Genomic DNA, 25,460 nt, shown 5'->3' with positions numbered 1-25,460 from the left:
TCCTAACTGTATGGGGGCTGGGCTAACAGAAGGAGCAGAGAGATCGCTGTTCCTAATCACTAATGTAACGCCCTGCTCCTGATGAACAGGCGCTGCTTAAAATTTAATGGGGGTCTGAGTTGTTATTTGGCTCAGACCAGAGTGATTAAAGGCAATTTAGCCTCCGTTCCGTTGGCTGTGCTGGGAGTGATCCACCATTGATCGCCTGGGGGTGTTATTACCACCTCAGGCCAAGGGTGGCAGCAGTCAGTTCATGGTATATTGAGTGTCCCCCTCAGCAACGATTAGTGGGAGTGGTTACCCCGCTGTTCATGCTGGGAGGGGTACTTAAGGGACAGACGCCATTAGTGCTGGGTTTCCGTTCGTGCCTTGTGGCCCGCCTGGCCCGGGGGTGGGTGTTGTAAATTCTAGCTCTGGGACCACGTTGGCCCGGGGCTGCGGCTTAGTCTGGTGGGCCCAGTTGTCTGACTGGGGCCCGTACTGCAGAGGTGATCCTGTGCTGTCCGTCCTGTGGAAGAAGGCTACTTGATGAAGGAGACCAAGGGAGGACCTATCCTGGTAAGGACCATGCAAGAGGCTGGTACTTTAGGAGAAGACTTGGAAACTTCACCCAAGGATGCACCGTACACCGAGAGGCCTGACAGTGTCGCCTGTCGGGTCTAAAGGTTCTAGTGAGAAAAGCTAAAGAGATCCGGGTGCTGAATCCTGTGGCAGAGGATTCCGGACCAAAATATCTCACCGAGAAAGGAAGGTCTGTGGCAGAGACTGTACTCTATTTCGTGCGTCATCCCAGCTCCTAGGCCAGTGAGAGGGACCTATACGGGTGAGAAATACCCACTCTGGCTAGAGTGGCGACGAGAACTGTTTGCTGGAAGCAGGAGTGTTTCCTTACTTTGTGACTGTGCACCTGAACCTACCTACCCTTCCACCCCTTACTTCTCTTTTCTACTAAAGTTCTTCAAATTAAACCCAAAGAGAAAATAGGTACCATGGGCCAGATCCACAAAGAACCGGCGTAACCTAAAAATTCCCATTTAAGTTACACTGCCTTAAAATTTCTACCTAAGTGCCCGATCCACAAAGCACTTACCTAGAAATTTTTGGCTGTGTAACTTAAATTCCGCCGGCGCAAGGCGTTCCTCTTTAAATGGGGGCGATTCCCATTTAAATTAGGCGCGCTCCCGCGCCGGCCGTACTGCGCATGCTCGTGACGTAATTTTCCCAACGTGCATAGCGCGAAATTACGTTACGCTGAGCTTTGTGGATCGCGACGGGTCAATAAAGTTGCGTCGAAAAAAAAAAAGATACGGCAAAAAAATAAAAAATTCAAACAAAAAAAAAAACGCGTCGCTGGACAGAAGGGTCTGCTTTTACAAGGTGTAAACAGTTTAGGCCCCGTACACACGATAGAATCCATCCGCTGAAAAATCTCAGCAGATCGGTTTCAGCGGATAGATTCTATGGTGTGTACATTCCTGCGGATATTTATCCGCGGAAATTTCCCAATTCCAGCAGATACAAATTTGTAGACATGTCTACAAATCTATCCGCTTGAATTGGCTCCCGCGGATCGATCCGGTGGTCTGTACAGACTCACCGGATCGATCCGTCCGAAGGGATCCCCCGCATGCGTCGTAATGATTCGACGCATGCGTGGAATTCCTTTTATGACAGCATCGCGCACGTCGCCGCGCCATCATCGCGGCGACGGTGCGACACGTCATCGCGAGGGGATTTCGGCGCGGATTTCGATCCGATGGTGAGTACACTCCATCGGATCCAAATCCGTGGAAATCCTCGAGAGGATTTATCCGCGGATAAATCCTCTCGTGTGTACTAGGCCTTACACTTTGTAAAAGCAGCCCTAATTTTACGATTGCAAACTAAAACTTACGGAGAAAAAACGAAGCTGAAAAGCTTTGTGGATCTCCGTAAGTGCTAATTTGCATACCCGAAGTGGCATTTCGACGCAAAATGCCCCCAGCGGCGGATGCGGTACTGCATCCTAAGATCCGGCAGTGTAAGTCCCTTACACATGCCGGATCTTCTGTCTATCTCTTGGAAACTGATTCTGTGGATCAGTTCCAAAGATAGAAACAGGGATACGCAGGCGGAACAGCAGATCCGCCTGCGTATCTCTTTTGAGGATCTGGCCCATTGTGTGTGGACATTGAAATTCTTTGGGCTCTCCTTTCACCCTGGACAGCGAGAATAGAGGTAACGTCATGTTAGTTCTCCCTGTTGTTCCTTGGTGATCTGTTTTTTAGTTTTTTTTTTTTTTGCTCTCCTTTTTTCTTTTCCTTCTATTTCTTTCCCTCCCTGACTTGATTTATCTATTTACAGTTATGTTTTCTGCGCTTAGACACTGCCCTGACGGGTCAGTATTTGGCGCATTATAAATCCATTAAATCAATCAATCAATCAACGTGCCACCCAAAATCTGAACCAGAAGCTCCTACAGGGGTAGTGCTACACTAGGAACAGCAGATCTCTCTCTAACTCCCCTGTCGCGGGATAACGGGAATGAAAGCCAGAACGAGGATGTGTCAATATAAACAGACAGATCCCCATTCTAGTTCTCGTTACCACGATCGTGGGTGGCCGGTGGATATCATGGGTTCAAAACCATTCTACGGAAGCAAGCATGCACCTTTAACCACTTCCATACGGGGCATTTTTACCCCCTTCCTGCCCAGACCAATTTTTAGTTTTCAGCGCTGTCGCACTTTGAATGACAATTGCGCGGTCGTGCAATGTTGTTCCCAAACAAAATTGACGCCCTTTTTTTCCCACAAATAGAGTTTTCTTTTGGTGGTATTTGATCACCTCTGCGGTTTTTATTTTGTGCGCTATAAACAAAAGAAGAGCGTCAATTTTTAAAAAAACACAATGGCCCGGATTCAGATAGGAGTAACTCTGAGTGTGCGTGGTCGTATCAATGCGACTGATTCGTAGAATCAGTTACGCATAGATTTTCCTAAGTTCCGACCGGCGTAAGTCTCTTACACCGTCGTATCTTAGGCTGCATATTTACGCTGGCCGCTAGGTGGCGCTTCCGTAGATTTACGCGAGGAATATGCAAATTAGGTAGATACGCCGATTCAGAAACGTACGTCCGTCCGGTGCATTTTTTTACGTCGTTTACGTAAGGCTTTTTCCGGCGTAAAGTTACCCCTCATAAAGCAGGGGTAAGTCATCTTAAAGCGGGAGTTCACCCATTTCTAAATTTTTTTTTTTCTTCCCCTAGATTCCTGCTCGTTCGGTCTAGGGGAATCGGCTATTTGTATTAAAATAGGTGCAGTACTTACCCGTTTTCGAGCTGCATCTTCTTCCGTCGCTTCCGGGTATGGTCTTCGGGAGCGGGCGTTCCTTCTTGATTGACATTCTTCCGAGAGGCTTCCGACGGTCGCATCCATCGCGTCACTCGTAGCCGAAAGAAGCCGAACGTCGGTGCGGCTCTATACTGCGCCTGCGCACCGACGTTCGGCTTCTTTCGGAAAATCGTGACGCGATGGATGCGACCGTCGGAAGCCTCTCGGAAACCTGTCAATCAAGAAGGAACGCCCATTCCCGAAGCCCATACCCGGAAGCGACGGAGAGGATGCGTCTCGTAAACGGGTAAGTACTGCACATATTTTAAAATAAATAGCCGATTCCCCTAGTAATAACGAGCATGAAGCGAAGGGGGAAAAGTGCCCTCTAAGGGTGAACCCCCGCTTTAAGTATGGACATCGGAACCGACCGAACAGCGTCGTATTTTACGTCGTTTGCGTAAGTCGTTCGCGAATAGGGCTGTACGTAAGTTACGTTCACGTCGAAAGCATTGACAGTTTGCAGCGTAATTTGGAGCATGCGCACTTGGAAACTTTCACGGTCGGCGCATGCGCCGTTCGAAAACAGCGTCAAATACGTGGGGTCATGAGAGTTTTACATAAAACACGCCCACTACCAGCCAAATTTGAATTAGGCGGGCTTACGCCGACACATTTACACTACGCCGCTGTAACTTAGGAGGCAAGTTCTTTCTGAATACGGAACTTGCGCCCTAAGTTACGGCGGTGTAGTGTATCTGAGATACATTTACGTATCTTTCGGCGAGCGTAGCGTATCTGAATCTGGGCCAATATCTTTTACATTTTGATTTAATAAATATCATAATTTTTTTTTTTTGTAACAATTTTTTTCCTCAGTTTAGACCGATACGTATTCTTCTACATATTTTCGGTAAAAAAAAATCGCAATAAGCGTATTTGATCGGTTTGCGGAAAAGTTCTAGCATCTACAACATAGGGAATATAATTATGGCATTTTTATTTTTTTTTATTTTTTTAACTAGTAATGGCGGCGTTCTGCGATTTTTATTGTGATTGGGGTGCACACATCGGACACTTTTGACACATTTTTGGGACCATTCACATTTATACAGCGATTAGTGCTATAAAACTGCACTAATTACAGTGTAAATGTGACTGGCAGGGAAGGGGTTAACACTAGGGGGAACTAAAGGGGTTAATATGTTCCCTAAAGTGTGTTCTAACTGTAGGGGGGAGGGGACTCACAAGGGGAGGAGATCGATGTGTGTTCCTCTGTACTGGGAACACACATCGGTCTCCTCTCCGCTGACTGGACATGGATCTGTTAGGTAGATTCACAAAGAGTTGCCTAAACTTGCGGCGGCGTAGCTTAGCGCGTTTAGGCTACACCGCCGTAAGTTAGCTAGACAAGTACATGATTCACAATGTACTTGCCTGCTATGTTACGGCGGCGTAGCCTAAAGCGGGCGGGCGCAAGGTTGCCAAATTCAAATGTGTGTAAGGGGGGCGTGTTTTATGTTAATAAGGCTTGACCTTACGTTTTTGATGTTTTTCTTAATTACTGCGCATGCGCCGGGCGCCTACATTTCTCAGTGTGCATTGCGGCTAAGTACGCCGCGCGGGCCTATTGATTTTGACGTGGACGTAAACGACGTAAATCCCGATACCCGGACGACCTACGCAAACGACGTAAAAAATTCGAATTTCGACGCGGGAACGGCGGCCATACTTGACATTACTATTCCAACTAGGGCCTAGCTCTAACTTTACGCGGCCTATCTCTTACGTAAACGGCGTAAAAGTACTGCGTCGGCCGGGCGTACGTTCGTGAATCGGCATATCTCCTCATTTACATATTCTACGCCGACGGCAATGGAAGCGCCACCTAGCGGCCATCCAAAATATTGCAATCTAAGATAGGACGGCGCAAGCCGTCGTATCTTAGATATGTTTAAGCGTATCTCTGTTTAAGCATACGCTTAAACATAAGTCGGCGTAGATTCTGAGTTAGGTCGGCTTATCTACTGATAAGCCGGCCTATCTCTTTCTGAATCTACCTATGTGTGTTTACATACACAGATCCATGGTCTTGCCGTGATTGCGGGCAATCGCGGGTGCCTGGCGGACATTGCGGCCGCAGGGTGCACGCACCAGGTCCCGAGCAATGCGGCGCGCGCGTGCCCCCTAGCCGCCTGGGAATAGAAGGACGTCATATGACGTCCACTTTGAGGGAGGGAGGGTTCCCGCCGATGTCATTTTACAATGACTCGGTAGGGAAAGTGTTAATTAATGCACTGTATCCTGTATACAGTATATAGAATGAGGTCGACTTGATGCACCACTTGGACTTTTTCTGCCATTACTCTTCTATGTTTCTACAAGAAATTTTTCAGCACAAATGTAAAACATTTAGGAGGAGAGCGGGTCTGTAAAAATGAAATATGCCGGTGTTGAATTGGCCCTTCTTATCACTATTCAAGTGATCAGTACTGTGCAGTAGAACGTACTTAGCATGTGAAACGAGAGCTCAGAACAAATGATTCTTCAATGCCTGACATGTTTACTTAACGTCTAGCACAGAGGCACTTAATGGTCACACAAGGCAAGCTAATTAGAAATAGCTTTGGGTCAAAGAATTACAGTGTCAGGTGTGCGAAGGAGACAAGCGTGAATTAGGAGCGCGGGAGAAATTAGCTTGTCGCTTATCATAATAATAATGATAGTTGTAAAACAACACATTTCCAGCGCCTGTCTCCGAGGAAAGAACCCTGTCTGCTTCGCCCGAAAGTTTTAATGGTAATAGTTTTCATTTAAATATTCAGACATAATGTGATCTTCCAGAATAATAAATAGTTTCACCTTTGCTTTTGGACCCCTCTGTATTTAACCTCCGGAAGATTTTACCGCCTTCATGGCCAGGGCATTTTCCGCTATTCAGTAGTGCACTACTTTAACCGCTTAAGAACCAGCCACCGTCTTTATATTGCGGCAGGTTGGCTCTCCCGGGCGAATCGCCATAGGTGTACGTTGGCCGATTTAAGATCGATAGGGGGCTTGTGCGGGCCGCTGGAGCCGATGCACGTGGCCGGGGCTGTGATGTCCGCCGGCCACCCGCAATCACTCCACAGAGAGCCAGAACAGGTATGGTAAGCTCTTCTGAGCAGGGCCCTCTTAACCCCCCTGGCGGTATTCCCGAGCGTGACTCGGGGTGGTTTTTTTGTGCCATTATCGGTAACCCCGAGTCACTCTCGGGGTAGCTGTGCAGAGCCTACAGCGTGCGCTGGCTTACCTTGTTCCTGGATCCAGCGATGCCACCGCGCTGTGTGAGCGAGCGGGTCCTCGCTCGATTCACGCAGTGTCCCCGTGTGCCGCCGATCTCCGTTCCCTGCGACGTTACGACGCACTGGGGCGGAGAACGGCGCCAAATTCAAAAAAGTAAACAAACACTTTACATACAGTATACTGTAATCTTATAGATTACAGTACTGTATGTAAAAAATACACGTACCCCTTGTCCCTAGTGGTCTGCCCAGTGCCCTACATGTACTTTTATATAATAAAAACTGTTCTTTCTGCCTGGAAACTGGAGATTGTCCATAGCAACCAAAAGTGTCCCTTTATGTCAAAAATGGTTTTAGAGCAGCTAGAAAACAGCGATAATAAATTATAATCACTTGCAGAATTGAGCGATAGCGATTTGTGGGGAAATACGTCATAAAAAAAAAAAATAATGACAGCGACAATTCTGCAACTGAGAAAATTTCAGTGTTTTTGATTTAATTACATTATTGAATAATTTTTATTATAATTATATTATTATTTGTTATACTTATTTATAATTATTTATTATATTATAATTTATAATTTTGTTTTTAAAAAAATGTCATACCCGGGATGCCTACTAGACTCTTGTTTGGTCAGATTTAAGTGAGTTATTCCTAAGAATTACAGACCTACAGTATAAAACGCCAAATTTCCTTGCAAATAATGGTACCGCTTTCAGCACCTTTTTTCTGAAATAATCATACCGCCAGGGAGGTTAATCCTCTTGTATTTTATTGTATTTTAACTGTATTGTCTCTCCCGTGACCGGGACCAGCGGACCCGATCGCCGCTGGAGACCCGCGATCGGTCCCCGGAGCTGAAGAACGGGGAGAGCCGTGTGTAAACACGGCTTCCCCGTGCTTCACTGTGGCGGCTGCATCGATCGCGTCATCCCTTTTATAGGGGGACACAATCGATGACGTCACACCTACAGCCACACCCCCCTACAGTTGTAAACACACTTCAGGGAACACATAACCCCATCAGCGCCCCCTTGTGGTTAACTCCCAAACTGCAACTGTAATTTTCACAATAAACAATGCATTTTAAATGCATTTTTTGCTGTGAAAATGACAATGGTGCCAAAAATGTGTCAAAATTGTCCGAAAGTGTCCGCCATAATGTCGCAGTCACAAAAAAAATCACTGATCGCCGCCATTAGTAGTAAAGAATTTTTTTTATAAAAATACAATAAAACTATCCCCTATATTGTAAACGCTATAAGTTTTGCGCAAACCAACCGATAAACGCTTATTGCGATTTTTTTACCAAAAATAGGTAGAAGAATACATATCGGCCTAAACTGAGTAAAAATATATATTTTTTATATATTTTTGGGGGATATTTATTATAGCAAAAAGTAAAAAATATTGCATTTTTTTCAAAATTGTCGCTCTATTTTTGTTTATAGCGCAAAAAATAAAAACCGCAGAGGTGATCAAATACCACCAAAAGAAAGCTATATTTGTGGGGAAAAAAAGGACGCCAATTTTGTTTGGGAGCCACGTCGCACGACCGCGCAATTGTCAGTTAAAGCGACGCAGTGCCGAATCGCAAAAAGGGGCAAGGTCCTTTAGCTGCATTTTGGTCCGGGTCTTAAGTGGTTAAAAAAAATTACACTCTTTTTTTGTTTATAGCGCAAAAAAATTTAAATTGCAGAGGTGATCAAATACCACCAAAAGAAAGCTCTATTTGTGGGGGAAAAAAGACGTACATTTTGTTTGGGTACAGCATTGCATGACGTGCAATTGTCATTTAAAGTGACGCAGTGCCGAATCGCCCGGTCATTGGGCAGCCAAATCTTCCGGGGCTGAAGTGGTTAAGTGGTTAGACTTCTGGAAGTAGCTGTATCTGGACAAGAGAAAACAGACAGTAGGCAGTATCCATTGTAGACAGATATGCTTTAACATTCTTAAGTGAAGTCTGTTGATATGGAAACACTGTTTATCCATTGTTGACATATACATATATAACTTCATTACCATCGGCAAAGGTAAGTCATGCTGTATGACGCATAGAACACATTTACGAAGTGCTGAATCAAACTGAGCTTGGATAAAATAATACCATATTTAATTATGCAATTCATTCAACAATTACCAGCATTTTTGAGCATTTCAATGCAATTCTTCTCTTCTCTTCTAGAGCGGAGTTAGCAATAAACGACTCTTCTGCCCTGACTGGTACAGAGAGGAGCCGTGACAACGTCAAATCCAATATTAGACCACCAATAGCTAAATGGAGACACAATCAGACATTGTCAATGAAAATCAGGTAAGTACTATGTTACTGTAAGGAGACACTCCCCCACTTTTGTATATGAATGCAGCCCCACTTTTGTATATGAATGCAGCCCCACTTTTGTATATGAATGCAGCCACACTTTGTATATAAATGCAGCCCCACTTTGTATATTAATGCAGCCCCACTTTGTATATTAATGCAGCCCCACTTTTGTATATGAATGAAGCCCCACTGTGCATGGCACTCACCATGGCATTGCCTCCATCACACACAGCAGGTATCTCCTCTCCCGACGTGTGTCATGGAACAAACAGGAGCTGTAGGTCTGTGTTAGGCAGGGCAGTGCGCTCTAGCAAGGTCCCCCCCTAGATGGGCTTGTGTGATAGACAAAACACTGATTCAATCAGTGTTCCATCTCCATCTACTATCACACAAGCAGGTCTAGCACAGGCAGCACAGCCGAACACAGACCCAGCTCTCACTCCATCTACTATCACACAAGCAGGTCTAGCACAGGCAGCACAGCCGAACACAGACCCAGCTCTCACACACAGCGAGAGATGCCCGGTGTCATACATGCAGGAGAGAGGGGGAGCGCTGCAGTCAGCTACAGCTCAAAGCAGCCTCAGGACAGGCAGCCTACCGGGCTGGGCCAGTCCGGCCCTGGTGATGAGAGTGAGAGTGAGTGACTCGGTGACTCGGCAGCGGCAGCTGCAGGCACCGCAAAGCAGTTTAAAAAAAAAAAAATGATATTTTTTTTTTTTTAAAAGCCAATGTGACATGATTGTCTCGGGGGGGGGGGCAATTTCCCAGGGAAATTGCCCCCCCCCCCTGGATCCGCCAGTGTCATCCACTTGGTAGCACAAGATAAGCCTTTAACGGTTTGCCGACCAGCGCACAACGATATACGTCAGTACAATTGCGCAAATGGGCATACAGGTACGTCCTCTTTAAATTGAGGCTTAGTGGGCACGTGCGCGACGTCGGTAGGGCGAGCCCGCCCTTCGCGTGCTCCGTGACCGTTCCCACGGGACCCATGGACTCGATGTCTGCCGTTGTCCCTGTTCTGCCTAGCGACATGACAGGGAGCTACTGATCCCTGTCATCGGGAGCAGTGATCGCTGTCAAGTCAGTGGTAGCCCCGCCCCCCCCCCCCCAGTTCTAATCACTCCCTAGGACACACTTAAACTCTTGATAGCCCCCTAGTGTTTAACCCCTTCCCTGCCAGTGTCATTTACACAGTAATCAGTGTATTTTTATAGCGCTGATCGCTGTATAAATGACAATGGTCACAAAATAGTGTCAAAAGTGTCCGATGTGTCTGCCATAATGTCACAGTCATGATAAAAAACAGAGATCGCTGCCATTACTAATAAAAAAAATTGTAAAAAAATGCTATAAATCTATCCCTTATTTTGTAGATGCTATAACTTTTGCGCAAACCAATCAATATACTCTTATTGCAATTTGTTCTTACCAAAAATATGTAGAAGAAAACATATTGGCATAAACTGAGAAAGAAATATTTTTTTAATATATTTTTTGGGGATATTTAGTATAGCAGTATAGCATAAAGTTAAAGATATTGGCCCAGATTCAAGAAGCAATTGCGCCTGCGTAACCATAGGTTACACAGCGCAATTGCTTACTTGCTCCGGCGTTACGAATGCTCCTGATTCAGGAACATCGTAACGCCGACTGCAGCCTAAAATCTGCGTGGCATAAGGCTCTTATGCCACGCAGATTTTAGGCTGCATTTTTGCGATGACCGCTAGGGGGCGCTCCCATTGTGCTCAGTGTATAGTATGCAAATTGCATACTGACACCGATTCAAAATGTTGCGCGGGCCCTGCGTACGCAAGTTACGGAGTTTCCGTACGGCGTCTTTAGCGTAAGGCTGCCCCTTCTAATAGTAGGGGCAGCCAATGCTAAAGTATACACGCCGTTCCCGCGTCGTGAAATTTGAATTTCACGTCGTTTGCGTAAGTGATTCGTGAATGGCGCTGGATGCCATTCACGTTCACTTGGAAGCAAATGACGTCCTTGCAACGTCATTTGCCGCAATGCACGTCGGGAAAGTTTCCCGACGGAGCATGCGCTCTAGACTCGGCGCAGGAGCGCGCCTAATTTAAATGATTCCCGCCCCCTACGGGATCATTTACATTAGGAGCCCTTACGCAGGGCAATTTTAAAGAGCGCACACGCAATTTACGGAGCTACTGCTCCGTAAATCGCGCGCAGCGCAGATAATTTGCGGGGGCGCAGGGCAAAAACGCTACCCTGTGCCTCCGTAAAAAAGGGGCAAATCGTACCTGAATCTGGGCCATTGCTTTTTGTTCATAATTGTCGCTCTTTTTTTGTTTATAGCGCAAAAATTCAAACCGCAGAGATGATCAAATACCACCAAAAGAAAGCTCTATTTGTGGGTAAAAAGGGACATCAATTTTGTTTGGGTGCAACGTCGCACCACCGCACAATTGTCAGTTAAAGCGACGCAGTGCCGTATCGCAAAAAGTGCTCTGGTCAAGAAGGGGGTAAATTCTTCTGGGGCTGAAGTGGTTAACATTCCATAATATCCCAGTCGACAAAAAAGGAGATAATCACAAAACAATAATGTCCTGGCCAGGGGAATTATTATCAAACTATTTACTACCTATTTTTTTCTTATTCATCTAGACTCTTTCCCTCTGGTCTTGAGTTTCCCGTACTCTGATCCCAGATTGGGGCTCCCTCATACAGACTAGGGATGAGCTGAACACCCCCCAGTTCGGTTCGCAGTAGAACATGTGAACAGGCAAAAAATTTGTTTGAACATGCGAACACCGTTAAAGTCTATGGGACATGAACATGAAAAATCAAAAGTGCTAATTTTAAAGGTTAATATGCAAGTTATTGTCAGAAAAAGTGTTTGGGGACCCGGGTCCTGCCCCAGGGGACATGTATCAATGCAAAAAAAAGTTTTAAAAACTAAAGTTTTTTTTCGGGAGCAGTGAATTTAATAATGCTTAAAGTGAAACAATAAAAGTGAAATATTCCTTTAAATTTTGTACCTGGGGTGTGTGTATAGTATGCCTGTAAAATAGCGCATGTTTCCAGTGCTTAGAAAAGTCCCTGCACAAAATGACATTTCTAAAGGAAAAAAAGTTGTTTAAAACTCGCGGCTATAATGAATTGTCGGGTCCCGGCAATACAGATAAAAGTAATTGAAAAAAACAGCATGGGTTCCTCCAGTCCATTACCAGGCCCTTTGGGTCTGGTATGAATATTAAGGGCAACCCCCGACCCCGTGACGCGTCAGAGGGGGCGGGGTCACACAAATTTAAAACATGTTCTATTTTTTAACACCGATGGAAAAAAGACCGATGGGGCCCACACACGATCGGTTTGTCCGATGAAAACAGTCCATCGTGTGTACACAGCTTTACATGAGCTTATTTTTGGGACACAACCTTAAAGTGCTTTTAGCCCCAGTAGCCTTTATTGGGAGGGCCAAAATAATGAGTGAATAGCTTTCCATTGGCTAAAAGTTATTTTAAAAAAATGCTCAAGCCTCAGGCACCTGTCTGTACAAACAATTAAAGACACGTATCTCAAGTCTGAACACGGCCTTAAAGTAAAGTAAAGCTCCACTGTGCTGTCAAAAAGACATGGACATCCCCTTAAAGTGGACCTTCTGTCATTTTTCCAACGTTCCATCTATTAACCCTCCTGGCGGTATTCCCAAATCTGACCCGGGGTTAAATTTTTGTGCTGCGATCGGTAACCCCGAGTCAGACTCGGGTTCGCCTCGCTGACTCCACAGGCATGGTTTACTTACCTTGTCCCTGGATCCAGCAATGCCTCCCCGCTGTGTGAGCGAGCGGGTCCTCACTCGATTCACACAGTGTCCCCGTGTGCCGCCGATCTTCGTTCCCTGCGACGTTACGACACACGGGAGCAGAGAACGGCGCCAAATTCAAAAAAGTAAACAAACACATTACATACAGTATATTGTAATCTTATAGATTACAGTACTGTATGTAAAAAATACACACCCCCCTTGTCCCTAGTGGTCTGCCCAGTGTCCTGCATGTACTTTTATATAATAAAAACTGTTCTTTCTGCCTGGAAACTGTAGATTGTCCATAGCAACCAAAAGTGTCCCTTTATGTCAAAAATGGTTTTAGAGCAGCTAGAAAATAGCGATAATAAATTATAATCACTTGCAGAATTGTGCGATAGCGATTTGTGGAGAAATTCGTCATCAAAAATAAAAGTAATGACAGCGACAATTCTGCAATTGAGCAAATTTCAGTGATTTTGAGTTGATTATATTATTGAATAATTTTTATTATAATTATATTATTATTTGTTATAATTATTTATAAATATTTATTATATTATAATTTATAATTTTGTTTTAAAAAAAAATTGCATACCCGGGATGCCTACTAGACTCTTGTTTGGTCATATTTAGGTGAGTTATTCCTAAGAATTACAGGCCTACAGTATAAAACGCCAAATTTCCTTGCAAAATAATTGTACCGCTATCAGCACCTAAAATCTGAAATGATCATACCGCTAGGAAGGTTAAATCTTCTGCCCTTGTTGTTTTAACTTTCGATATTAAAATATTTTATAATACCTTATACAGCCCACTTCCTGTTTCTTGTCTGGTCATTAGCCTAGGCTTATGACATCATGCACAACTCTCTCTCTCTCACTCTCGTGAGAGTTTGCCAGGAAGGTAGAGGGGGGGGGGGGTGAGTCATAAGAGGGCCATTGGGAGCTGCAGAGATGGAGGTGTGCCTCTGTGTGTCTGTGTACATCCAGGAAGTGAACAGGCAGCAGCTTCAGCTGCCCACAGTTAAAATAGATGCAGCCAGACATAGTGGAGGGAGATTTCTGCAGCATATTTGGCAAATACAGAATCGCAGTATATATAAAATAATATGTAAAAGTGGTTGGAGGGAAGCTTCAGAATGGCAAAGATTAAGATTAAAGTTTTTATTACAAATTATGTGACCAGACTGCAGTTCCTCTTTAATTCCGCAAATAAAACATGCTGTTCTTTAAAAACGGGTGTATAACATTCAATTGTTGACTTCATTTAGCAGTCAGTGCTGTACTGCAGACATGATTCTGATGCTTATGACACTTGCAAGTTCTTGCAGCAGCAGATTCACAAGGGGAATTCAGAGAAGTCTACACAAAGAAATTCCCATTGGGGACTTCTCCTCTATAGATTCATGCAATCCTGCAAAAGTCATCTCCTGTTAGTTCTGTTTCCCTGAACACCATATACTCAGGAAAAGCAAGTAAATAGAGAAGATATGTGCCTTAAAGCAGACACAACCACCCCATAATTTGTTTCATACCTTTTTGGTATGTTTTCTTCCGGACTTCCGTCCCATGGAGGTGAGGTACGTCACCTCTGCGTTTTTTTTCTGCCCTTCTCCTTTTACATCCCAGAAGATGACGGGACCCATCAGAAAGCGCAGCTCGACTTGTAAATGCACAGTAGGAAACAGCCTTTGAAGCAGCAAGGCTTCACTTCCTACTTCCCCTCGTAAGGATGCTGGCGCCTGCACCCGGGGGGGCGATGAGCGGGTTGGCTTCGGGTGCCAATATTGCGGGCTCCCTGGACAGGTAAGTGTTCTTATATTAAAATTCAGCAGCTACAGTATTTGTAGCTGCTGACTTCTCTTTTTTTTCCAGGCTGGAACTCTGCTTAATGCAATTATTTATTTTATAAAAAGAAGAATTCCAGGTATGATATTTTTTACATAGTTTCATTGGTCCAGCTTGGACCTATGTAACTATACATATACAGTACCTGTAGGATCCCTCTAGGACACAGGTATCCAAATTAAGAAAAATAGATAAAGGTCTGGTGTCACCAGAGACACACCTCCATCCCTGCATTTAGCGTCAAAAAAGAAAAATTCGCCCTTGGGACTTTGATTGAGGTGAGCACTATGGAGCCAATAAAATAACAGTAATAATTACAGTATATATTTAATTCAAGTAAAAAGCAGTACATACATTAGTGTCACGAGCATGAGCCAATTCATACAAAATACAGAAAATAGGTAAAATAATATTACAAGTAACTATCAATATTAAAAAACACACAAGCATCAAGTGTATATTCCGACACATTTCGCGAGGCTTAGCTCGCTCTTCAGGGGTAGATGCTCGTGGTATACCTAAAATGAAAGGATAAAATATGTAGTATGATATAAAGGGCACAGGGTAAGGGGGACCCTTGATATGAAAAACCCCATATTCACCGATGGACATAGCCAAAGACCAGCAAATGTGCGGCTCCAATACGGCGGCAGCAGTGTCTTGCCAGGGAGCAGAGGAGGCGGGGCCAAGCAAAGTCCCAACCGGGGCCAAACGGAAGGAGGGCATAGCATGGATGGAATTTGTGCATCCCCAAGAGTCTTAATGGGTCCATAAGGAATATTGGCTCTAAACATAAATATGTATATTGGATAGTTAGTTATAAATAATAGGTGAGCGTACAAAAACACATGTACATCTATATGTAGGTGAAGGACCTGAGCCAAGAGTGGTGAGCCATAGAGATTGAAGGGGAATGTGGTGAAAGATGCCAGAAAACTAGCTGGTGTGATGAAAGGAATCCAAATTACAACCCGGAGGCCAAATGCGATCTGCTGGAAGATTTTATCCAGCCCACAGATGTCAGTGGCCTTTAACACTGGTCTTCAGGCCAACCTTTGGCCTCTATTTCACTCCAACATGCACATTTCACCCCATCTGGCCAAAAGCGCAGGTTCCTCCAGATGTGCTGCCATTGCACCATTGTTGGTTGCTAGGACCCCCAACATCCTGACAACCAATTGCTTGGTGGCGGACTTTAGTTGCACTTTAATTACTTCATTTATTAAATAGGTCTTTACGTATGTCCAAAATGAGGGACAGCTGAGAAGGGAAGAGGGACATAAGGATTTTGTTTCAAATAAGGAAAAGTCCCTTCAAATCAGGGACAGCTATAAGGTATGCATTGGTCTAAGCTGGATCAATGTAACTTTGCAAAATAAGTTCATGACTAAACTTCACCAAGACCTCTTTCACACTGAGGCGCTTTTAGGCTGCTTACACACTGAGGCGGTGGGGGTGTTGGTGGAAAAGCGTCGATATTTTTAGCGGTGCTTTACCGTAGTTTTTGCGGCGCTTTTCGCTAGTGGCTGAAAAAGGGGCAGGGGCTCTTTTACTAGCGGTGTATTTACCACTCCTACAGCGCTGAAAATACTTTTTTACCATCCTGCAAGCGCACCGCTCTAGTGTGAAAGCCCTGGGTGTGAGTGAGAGCAGAGTCTCTTTCAAGGCGCTTTGCAGGCGCTTTTTTTAGCGTTAGGCCCCTTTCACACTGGGGCGTGGGATTCGTCAGTGGTAAAGCTATTTTTTTTGTTGCAGAGGTATTCGGCCACTAGTGGGGCACTTTTAACTGCCGCTAGTTGCCAAAAAAGGGTTACAACCACCCGCTCCAGTGTGAAAACCCTCGGGCTTTCTCACAGGAGTCAAAGGAGCGGCTCTTTCAGGGTGCTTTGCAGGTGCTATATTTAGCTTTATAGCACCTGCAAAGCGCCTCAGTGTGAAAGGGGTCTTAAACTGGCAGTAAAACACTGAGCGCTTTTTGAGCGCTTTTCAGATGCTTTTCAGGGGCTTTTCAGGTGTTTTTGAAGAGCTTTTCAGGCACTTTTGAAGAGCTTTTCAGGCGTTTTCCATTCATTTCAATGGAGAAGGTCTCTTTTGAGGCACTTTTTTTAGCTCTCTGAAGATGCTGCTTGCAGAAGTTTTTTCACCGCCCCTCCAGCGCACCCCCCAGTGTGAAAGCATCTATTGATTTTATTGAGAAGCAGTTTTTGGGAGTGTTTCAGGTTTTTTTTTAATGCAAAAGCGCTTGAAAAACTCCTCAGTTTGAAAGGGGACTTTAAAGAGAAAGCAGCATGTTTCAGTGAAGCTTTGTTTCAAGACTGACAAACGGGATCAGAGTTAGGCCTTGTACACACGGTCGTTCCAAACCGATGAGAATGGTCCGACGGACCGTTTTCATCGGTTCACCGCTGAAGTGGCCTGATGGTCTGATGTGCGTACACTCCATCGTTCCCAAAACCGATCGGGTCAGAACGCAGTGACGTCAAACACACGACGTGCTGAATAAAACAAAGTTAAATGCTTCCAAGCATGCGTCGACTTGATTCTGAGCATGCGCTGGTTTTGAACCGATGCTTTTCTGTACTAACCATCAGTTTGGACCGATCGGACAGCGGTCCGACCGTGTGTACGGGGCCTCACAAGGAATATTTTTGTGTTTAAGCCATCTGAAAGCCTCTATCATGCTAAGAGCTAATCCCGTTGTTTTTGTCTTTCAGGAAACAAATACTACATTTCTTAGATGCTGAAAGGGATATCTCAGTCTTGAAGGGAACATTGAAACCGGGTGATATAATCCATTATATCTTTGATAGAGACAGCACCATGAATATATCGAAAAACTTATATGAACTTTTACCTAGGACTTCACCTCTGAAAAACAAAAACTTTAAAACATGTGCCATTGTTGGAAACTCTGGAATTTTACTCAACAGCGGCTGTGGAAAAGAGATTGACTCCCATGACTTTGTCATAAGGTAACATTATAATTTTTTGTATATGTAGAGCATACTATGGGAAATTCAAACATCTGCAAGAGTTAACTCCTTGGGGGCAGTGGTCTCTAAACTGCGGCCTGGGAGCTGCATGCAGCCCTTTGCTTGCCCTAAAGTGATACTAAAGGTTCAATTTTTTTATTAATAACAAACATGTCATACTTACCTCCACTGTGCAGTTAGTTGTGCACAGAGTGGCCCCGAACCACGTCTTCTGGGGTCCCTCTGCGGCTGTCTCGGCTCCTCCCTCGCATCATAAAACCCCCTCTGGGAAGTGCTTTCCCAAAGGGGTTGCCTTGCGGGTGCGCTCCCGAGTCCAGCATTTGCGTCCATAGACACTGTAACGGAATGGCCCGTGACACCCAGAGACTTTTGAAGGATGGGGGGTACTCCTGTGCCAGCTTCACTAATGACTCTTGGGTCTAGGGTCATCCTATGTCCCTTTTGGGCATAGGATGACTGAGAACTGATATCTCAGATTACATGAGATGGGACATTAATGATAATTCATGTATTGCAGGATCTTGGAATATTACAGCAGGTCAATAAAAATGTCTCATTCAATGTGTAACATAGACTGTTGAGATGCTAATTAAGTCTGCTAATGGGGTGATGTGAATTGGAGCTTGGTAGCCAGTCTGGCTGTTTATTATGGGATGTTTAAGTGTCTTGCTGTGATTACTGTCTGTTGTTCATTGTGTTAATTAGGCCTACTCCTAAGATATTTCATTGTGTATGCTAATGACACTGTTTTGTGTGAAAAGACTATTAGTAATAGATGTGGAATGTGACTTGTCAGCTGTAGTAATTAACTCCTCTAGATGCGGTGCCAGAATGTCTGTCTGGGATGTGGATTGAGGGGGAACTCGTTAAGGGCCCATTGTGTGATGTTTTGGGTGGAGAGTTTCATTGTCCCTGTAGCATGCTTGGAACTGTATATAACAAGCTGAGTGTACCATTAAAGTATTCATTCGTTTGACTCAGAGAACAGAGCTTGTCCCGTTTATTCTGGGGAATGGAATGGGTCCTGTCTGCTGGATTGTCGGATAAGCTGTCGTGGTTGGTGGAATGGAAGATCGGAAACGGTGTTAACCCCTGACCGTTACAGACACGAATACCAGACTCAGCCCAGCCCCCCGGCGCCCTCGTCATTGGATTTGATTGACAGCAGCGCGAGCCAATGGCTGCGCTGCTATCAATCTATCCAATGAAGAGCCGAGATCAACGTGGGACTTTTGAGGGCTCAGTAAACCGGAGGGCTGGGGGGCTTGTAATTATCGGATATTTTTTCACCCTAATGCATATGATGCATTAAGGGGAAAAACAGGCAGGTTTACATACCCTTTTAACCACTTGCCGACCGCCGCATGTATATGTACGTCCACAGAATGGCACATACAGGCATATGGGCGTACATGTACGTCCCTGTCTTTCCGCGGGTCGGGGGTCCGATCGGGACCCCCCCCGCTACATGCGGCGGTCGGATACCCGCGGGGAGCGATCCGGGACGACGACGCGGCTATTCGTTTATAGCCGCTCCGTCGCGATCGCTCCCCGGAGCTGAAGAACGGGGAGAGCCGTATGTAAACATGGCTTCCCCGTGCTTCACTGTGGCGGCTGCATCGATCGAGTGATCCCTTTTATAGGGAGACTCGATCGATGACGTCAGTCATATAGCCACACCCCCCCTACAGTTGTAAACACACACTAGGTGAACCCTAACTCCTACAGCGCCCCCTGTGGTTAACTCCCAAACTGCAACTGTCATTTTCACAATAAACAATGCAATTTAAATGCATTTTTTGCTGTGAAAATGACAATGGTCCCAAAAATGTGTCAAAATTGTCCGAAGGGTCCTCCATAATGTCGCAGTCACGAAAAAAATCGCTGATCGCCGCCGTTAGTAGTAAAAAAAATAATTAATAAAAATGCAATAAAACTATCCCCTATTTTGTAAACGCTATACATTTTGCGCAAACCAATCGATAAACGCTTATTGCGATTTTTTTTACCAAAAATAGGTAGAAGAATACGTATCGGCCTAAACTGAGGAAATTTTTTTTTTTATATATATGTTCAAAATTGTCGCTCTATTTTTGTTTATAGCGCAAAAAATAAAAACCGCAGAGGTGATCAAATACCACCAAAAGAAAGCTCTATTTGTGGGGAAAAAAGGACACCAATTTTGTTTGGGAGCCACGTCGCACGACCGCGCAATTGTCTGTTAAAGCGACGCAGTGCCGAATCGCAAAACCTGGCCTGGGCATTTAGCAACAAAATAGTCCGGGGCTTAAGTGGTTAATTTGGCCCTTGGGGCAATATTCCTCCCACTGATATGAGACACTATTCTGCTGATTTAAACAGAAGATCAGGGATCACATTCTTAAATCTCAGGGGCTTATGTTGGGACTTGTCCTCCACTAGTTGGGGGCGGGGGTTGTCATGTCCTCAGCTCTGAGGGGTTCATGCTGGGACTTGTAGTCTGTCACTGTTGGGGGATGTGACCCTCCCAAAAATGGAGGACTGCAAGTCCCAGCATGAACCCCTCAGAGCTGAGGATGAGTCTGCCACCCCCAATTAGTGGAGCACAACAAGTCCCAATAAGCGTATGTTGATTGGTTTGCGCAAAAGTTAAAGCATCTACAAACTATGAGGTGGCAGCGATCAGTGACTTATTGTGGGACTAGTTGCCAAAAGACATTTGTAAAGGAGAGGGGTTAGTAAGATGACCATGCCCATGTGGGGGTGCCAGAAATATTTTGCACCCAGGCATCTGTGACCCTAGGATCAGCCCTGTGGCAGGGGGTTGGCCAATCCTAGCCATGAATCATAAAACTGGCCATAGACAGGTCAACATTTGGCCTGCTCAGCAAGGGCTGGCTAAATATTGATCAGTGTGTGGCCTGCCTTGTTCAACAGAAGTCATAAGGGGAATCGAAGAAGGATACTGTACAAAGATGGTATTGCTGGCTAATATCAGCCATATTGTGGTTCCCTTTAGGCTACTGCCAGCCAGTGGTGGCTGGTGCTCAATTTTTTTTTGGGGGGGGGGTGCAAACACACCTGGCCCCCTCACAAGAAACAACCACCATCACACCCCCCACCCCTTCACTTAATCTACTGGCTACTCGATTGCCGCTTAGCTCGCCCACTCGCCTATCGCCCGCCAGCCCCCCACTTACGTCCATTCAGATCGTGGCTTCGGCAGATTGGCCTGCATCTCCTCCCGAGTCCCGGCGGCCGCTTCTCCTCCCGGCCAATCATTAGCAAACCATTAATTTGATAATGTCACACAAGTGGGCCGAACCCCCCATTTTTTAAGCCAATTAGAGCCTTAGGCCGCGTAAACACGATTAGTCCATCCGATAAAAATGGTCCAAAGGACCATTGTCATCGGTTAACCGATGAATCTGACTGATGGTCTGATGTGCCTACACACCATAGGTTAAAAAAGCGATCGTATCAAAACGCGGTGACGTAAAACACAACGACACGCTGAAAAAAACGAAGTTCAATGCTTCCAAGCATGCGTCGACTTGATTCTTTTTTTTTTTTTTTTTTTTTTTTAATAAATTTTTATTGGAATTTTCACAGTACATTGGAGTAGGGCAGAATAAGTTGATCCGTACACAGTCATGTACTAGTAAAGAAAAATATAAAAATAGAAATAAACGCACAATTAAACCAACGGTACAGTGATTACCTGTATAACAATGTTACATTAGCAGGAGGATGTGACAGTACAAAACCTAGTGCTTGAAGGAGCGGAAGCAACATTTGGAGCATTAGAAATGTAATATAGAGCTAAAACAATGAAACAAACAGTAACCTTGGATATTAAACTGGCTGCTGAGGTGGCAATGGGTGATATTCACAGATAAAAGGTAAGAAGGGGTCATGAACGTCAAGGAGTAACTAGCATATGGTGCCATGGTTCAGGGTGGCAGAAACGTAGAAGGGTCAGACAGATTGGATACTTTGAGGCTGCCTAGCGAGTTTGCAAGGTTCTGTTTGAGATACCAATCTGTATAGCGGAATGGTTGCATGAGTGTTTGCAAATCCTCTTGGTCGAAGGAATGTTCCATGAATTTTCGCCATCTCGTAGAATCGTGAGGTGGACCGAAAGTTCAACACGATGGTGTCCAACCTCTCCAGATAGAAAAGTGACAAGAGGGCTTTTTTCACCGCTGGTAGTTTTGGCGGTGATGGGTTGATCCAATGGGACATTATGGTCCTGCGGGCCACCAGAAGGCAGACCTGCGTCCAGTGAGAGATGGAAAGCAAGCTCTTTGTCGATTGCGTGGTCGGCGGTGGGTCAGATCCGAATAGGCATAACAGGAAATGTCTGGGGACCCGTATTTTGGCAATCCTGTAGATATAGGTCAAAACAGAGTCCCAGTATTTAACAATAGGTTTGCACTCCCAGAAGCGATGAAGCAGCGTAGGGCGAGGGGTGGAACACCAAGGGCACCGCTCCTGGGTTGGTTCAGCTTTGTTGATACGGAAAGGGTAGTATGCTCTATGAATAATTTTGAATTGAGTCTCACGCCATGTTTCCGAAATTACGAGTTTGTGCACTCGCCTGTAACCGTCAAGGATTTTCTCAGAAAGGCTCTCATCTTCAAATATTTGGGACCATTTCTGAAAGGGCTTAAGACGATACTTGGCAGACTGATGTTCAATAAGGTGAGAGTATAGGGCGGAGATGGAGTAGTCATTCCTGCTTATTACAGCATCAATAAAGGACTTTTGCAAGGGATCAGTCCCAGGGCTGTAGCATGAGCGCAAATAACTGACCAATTGGTGGTAGAAGAAGGCATGTGTCGCTGGTAGAGAGAATTCCCTTGACAGGGTTTGAAATGTCTTAAACTTGCCAGGGGCATTGAGATACATCGATGAAATGTTGGTAAGGCCCCTAATGTTCCACAGTTCAAAGGCTTTGTGTAGAGTGGAGGGGAGGAACATTGGGTTGCCTAGTATTGGCAGGTGGCATGAAACGCTGGAGGGCAACCCCAGCAGCCTCCGCACCTCCCTCCAGGCTATAACTGTATCTTTGATGAGTACACTTGACCTGAGGCACGTCGGTAATTTGTTGGGATTTGAATGAAGAATGGCTGGTAGAGTATATGGGAAGGTCGAGGCACCCTCGAGCATGGTATTGGAGTATTTAGATCTGCCAGATAACCAATCAAGGCCCTGCCTAAGTAAGCATGCAAGATTATAGAAACAGATATTGGGCAGGCCCGCCCCACCCTCAGACTTCTGGAGACATAGTTTTTGCAGGGCAATGCGCGGTTTCTTGCGAGACCATAGGAAGGCAGACAATGCTTTATGGATCCTTGTTACGTCAGAATGTTTCAATAAGAGAGGTATGGTCTGCATAGGATAGAGTAGGCGTGCAAACGACACCATTTTAAAGAGGTGACATCTCCCAAAGAGTGAGAGGGGGAGGGCCGCCCAAGCTTCCAGCTCCTTTACAATTTTAGATATTAACGGTGGGAAGTTCAGTGTGTATAAAGTGGAAGGTTCTCGGCCGATGTGAATGCCTAGATATGTAATGTGGTGCGCCGCTATGGCAAATGGGGATTGAAGTCGCCATTTGGCAGCCATTTTGGGCTGAAGCGATAAAATTTCGCTTTTGTCAAAATTAATTTGAAAACCAGAACACAGTCTGAAAGTATGAAATAGTTGCCGTAACCTGTCAAAGTCAGCGAGGGGTTACATAGTTAGTCAGGTTGAAAAAAGACACAAGTCCATCCAGTTCAACCTCAAAAAAATAAACAAACAAAATAAAAAACACAATACAATCCCATACACCCAACTCCATACCCACAGTTGATCCAGAGGAAGGCAAAAAACCCCAGCAGAGCATGATCCAATTTGCTACAGCAGGGGAAAAAATTCCTTCCTGATCCCCCGAGAGGCAATCGGATTTACCCTGGATCAACTTTACCTACAAATCTTAGTACTCAGTTATTTTATGTACATTTAGGAAAGAATCCAGGCCTTTCTTAAAGCAATCTACTGAGCTGGCCAGAACCACCTCTGGAGGGAGTCTGTTCCACATTTTCACAGCTCTTACTGTGAAAAAACCTTTCCGTATTTGGAGGTGAAATCTCTTTTCCTCTAGACGTAAAGAGTGCCCCCTTGTCCTCAGTGTTGACCGTAAAGTGAATAACTCAACACCAAGTACACTGTATGGACCTCTTATATATTTGTACATGTTGATCATATCCCCCCTAATTCTCCTCTTCTCAAGAGTGAATAGATTTAGTTCTTCTAATCTTTCCTCATAGCTGAGCTCCTCCATGCCTCTTATCAGTTTGGTTGCTCTTCTCTGCACTTTCTCCAGTTCTCCGATATCCTTTTTGAGAACTGGTGCCCAAAACTGAACTGCATATTCCAGATGAGGTCTTACTAATGATTTGTACAGGGGCAAAATTATATCTCTGTCTCTGGAGTCCATACCTCTCTTAATACAAGAAAGGACTTTGCTCGCTTTGGAAACCGCAGCTTGGCATTGCATGCCATTATTGAGCTTATGATCAACTAAAACCCCCAGATCCTTCTCCACTACAGATCCCCCCAGTTGTACTCCCCCTAGTATGTATGATGCATGCATATTCTTAGCCCCCAAGTGCATAACTTTACATTTATCAACATTAAACCTCATCTGCCACTCAGTCGCCCAATTAGACAGAGCATTGAGGTCGGCTTGTAAATTGGAGACATCCTGCAAGGACGTTATTCCACTGCATAGCTTGGTGTCATATGCAAAGACAGAAATGTTACTTTTGATCCCAGACCCAATATCATTTATAAATATATTGAAAAGTAAGGGTCCCAGCACTGAACCTTGGGGTACACCACTGATAACCTTGGACCATTCAGAGTAAGAATCATTAACCACGACTCTCTGAATTCTGGCTTTCAGCCAATTTTCTATCCATTTACAAACTGATATATCCAATCCTGTAGACCTTACCTTACACATGAGCCGTGTGTGCGGAACTGTATCGAACGCTTTTGCAAAATCCAAATATATCACGTCCACAGCCACGCCTCTGTCCAGGGTTTTACTTACCTCTTCATAAAAGGAAATCAGGTTTGTCTGACAACTTCTGTCTCTCATGAATCCATGTTGTCTGCTGCTTAAATAGTTTTTTTCCTGCAAGAACTCATCCATGTGGTCTTTTATTAAACGTTCCAGTATCTTCCCAACTATAGAAGTTAGACTAACAGGTCTATAGTTACTTGGTAAAGACTTTGTTCCCTTTTTAAATATGGGCACCACATTGGCCCTGCGCCAATCCAGTGGTACTATTCCTGTCATTAATGAGTCTCTAAATATTAGATACAGTGGCTTTGAAATGACAGAGCTCAACTCACCTAGGATCCGTGGGTGGATGCCATCTGGTCCAGGTGCTTTATCCACCTTTATTCTGTCTAAATATTTCTGGACCATATCACTTTTGAGCCATTGTGGATTTGGGGCTGTGTCACTCCCACCCCCATTTTGGACATGAGCTCCCCCATGCTCCATTGTATACACAGAGCTGAAGAAAGCATTTAATAAATTTGCCTTCTCTTTGTCCCCAGTCACCCACTCTAGATTATTTTGTAAGGGGCCTACATGCCCAGACTTCACCTTTTTACTATTAATATATTTAAAGATTTTTTTGGGGTTTGTCCTACTATCTTTTGCAATCTGTCGTTCATTTTGAATTTTTGCATCCTTGATTTCCTTTTTACATATCCTGTTATATTCTTTGTAACATTTAAACAACACTAGTGTTCCTTCATTTTTATATTTTTTAAAGGCTACTTTCTTATTGTTTATAGCTTTTTTAACTTTGCCCGTGAGCCACATAGGTTTTATTTTTAGCCTTTTAAACTTATTGCCCATGGGAACATACTT

General features: G+C 44.7%; 1 protein-coding gene across 2 annotated transcripts in view; it reads left to right on the top strand.

The window, feature by feature from the left end:
* Positions 1 to 25,460, top strand: part of ST8SIA2 (ST8 alpha-N-acetyl-neuraminide alpha-2,8-sialyltransferase 2) — a 510,945-nt gene that overhangs the window by 339,538 nt on the left and 145,947 nt on the right. For both annotated transcript variants that reach the window (XM_040342364.1, XM_040342363.1), the window contains exons 3-4: positions 8,784 to 8,912; positions 17,267 to 17,524. In XM_040342364.1, the coding sequence (XP_040198298.1) occupies positions 8,784 to 8,912; positions 17,267 to 17,524 (387 nt within the window). The remainder of the gene's footprint in view (positions 1 to 8,783; positions 8,913 to 17,266; positions 17,525 to 25,460) is intronic.

The sequence above is a fragment of the Rana temporaria genome, chromosome 3 (genome assembly GCF_905171775.1).
Source record: "Rana temporaria chromosome 3, aRanTem1.1, whole genome shotgun sequence".
NCBI lineage: Eukaryota > Metazoa > Chordata > Amphibia > Anura > Ranidae > Rana > Rana temporaria.
This window is presented reverse-complemented; position numbering and strand designations above follow the sequence as displayed.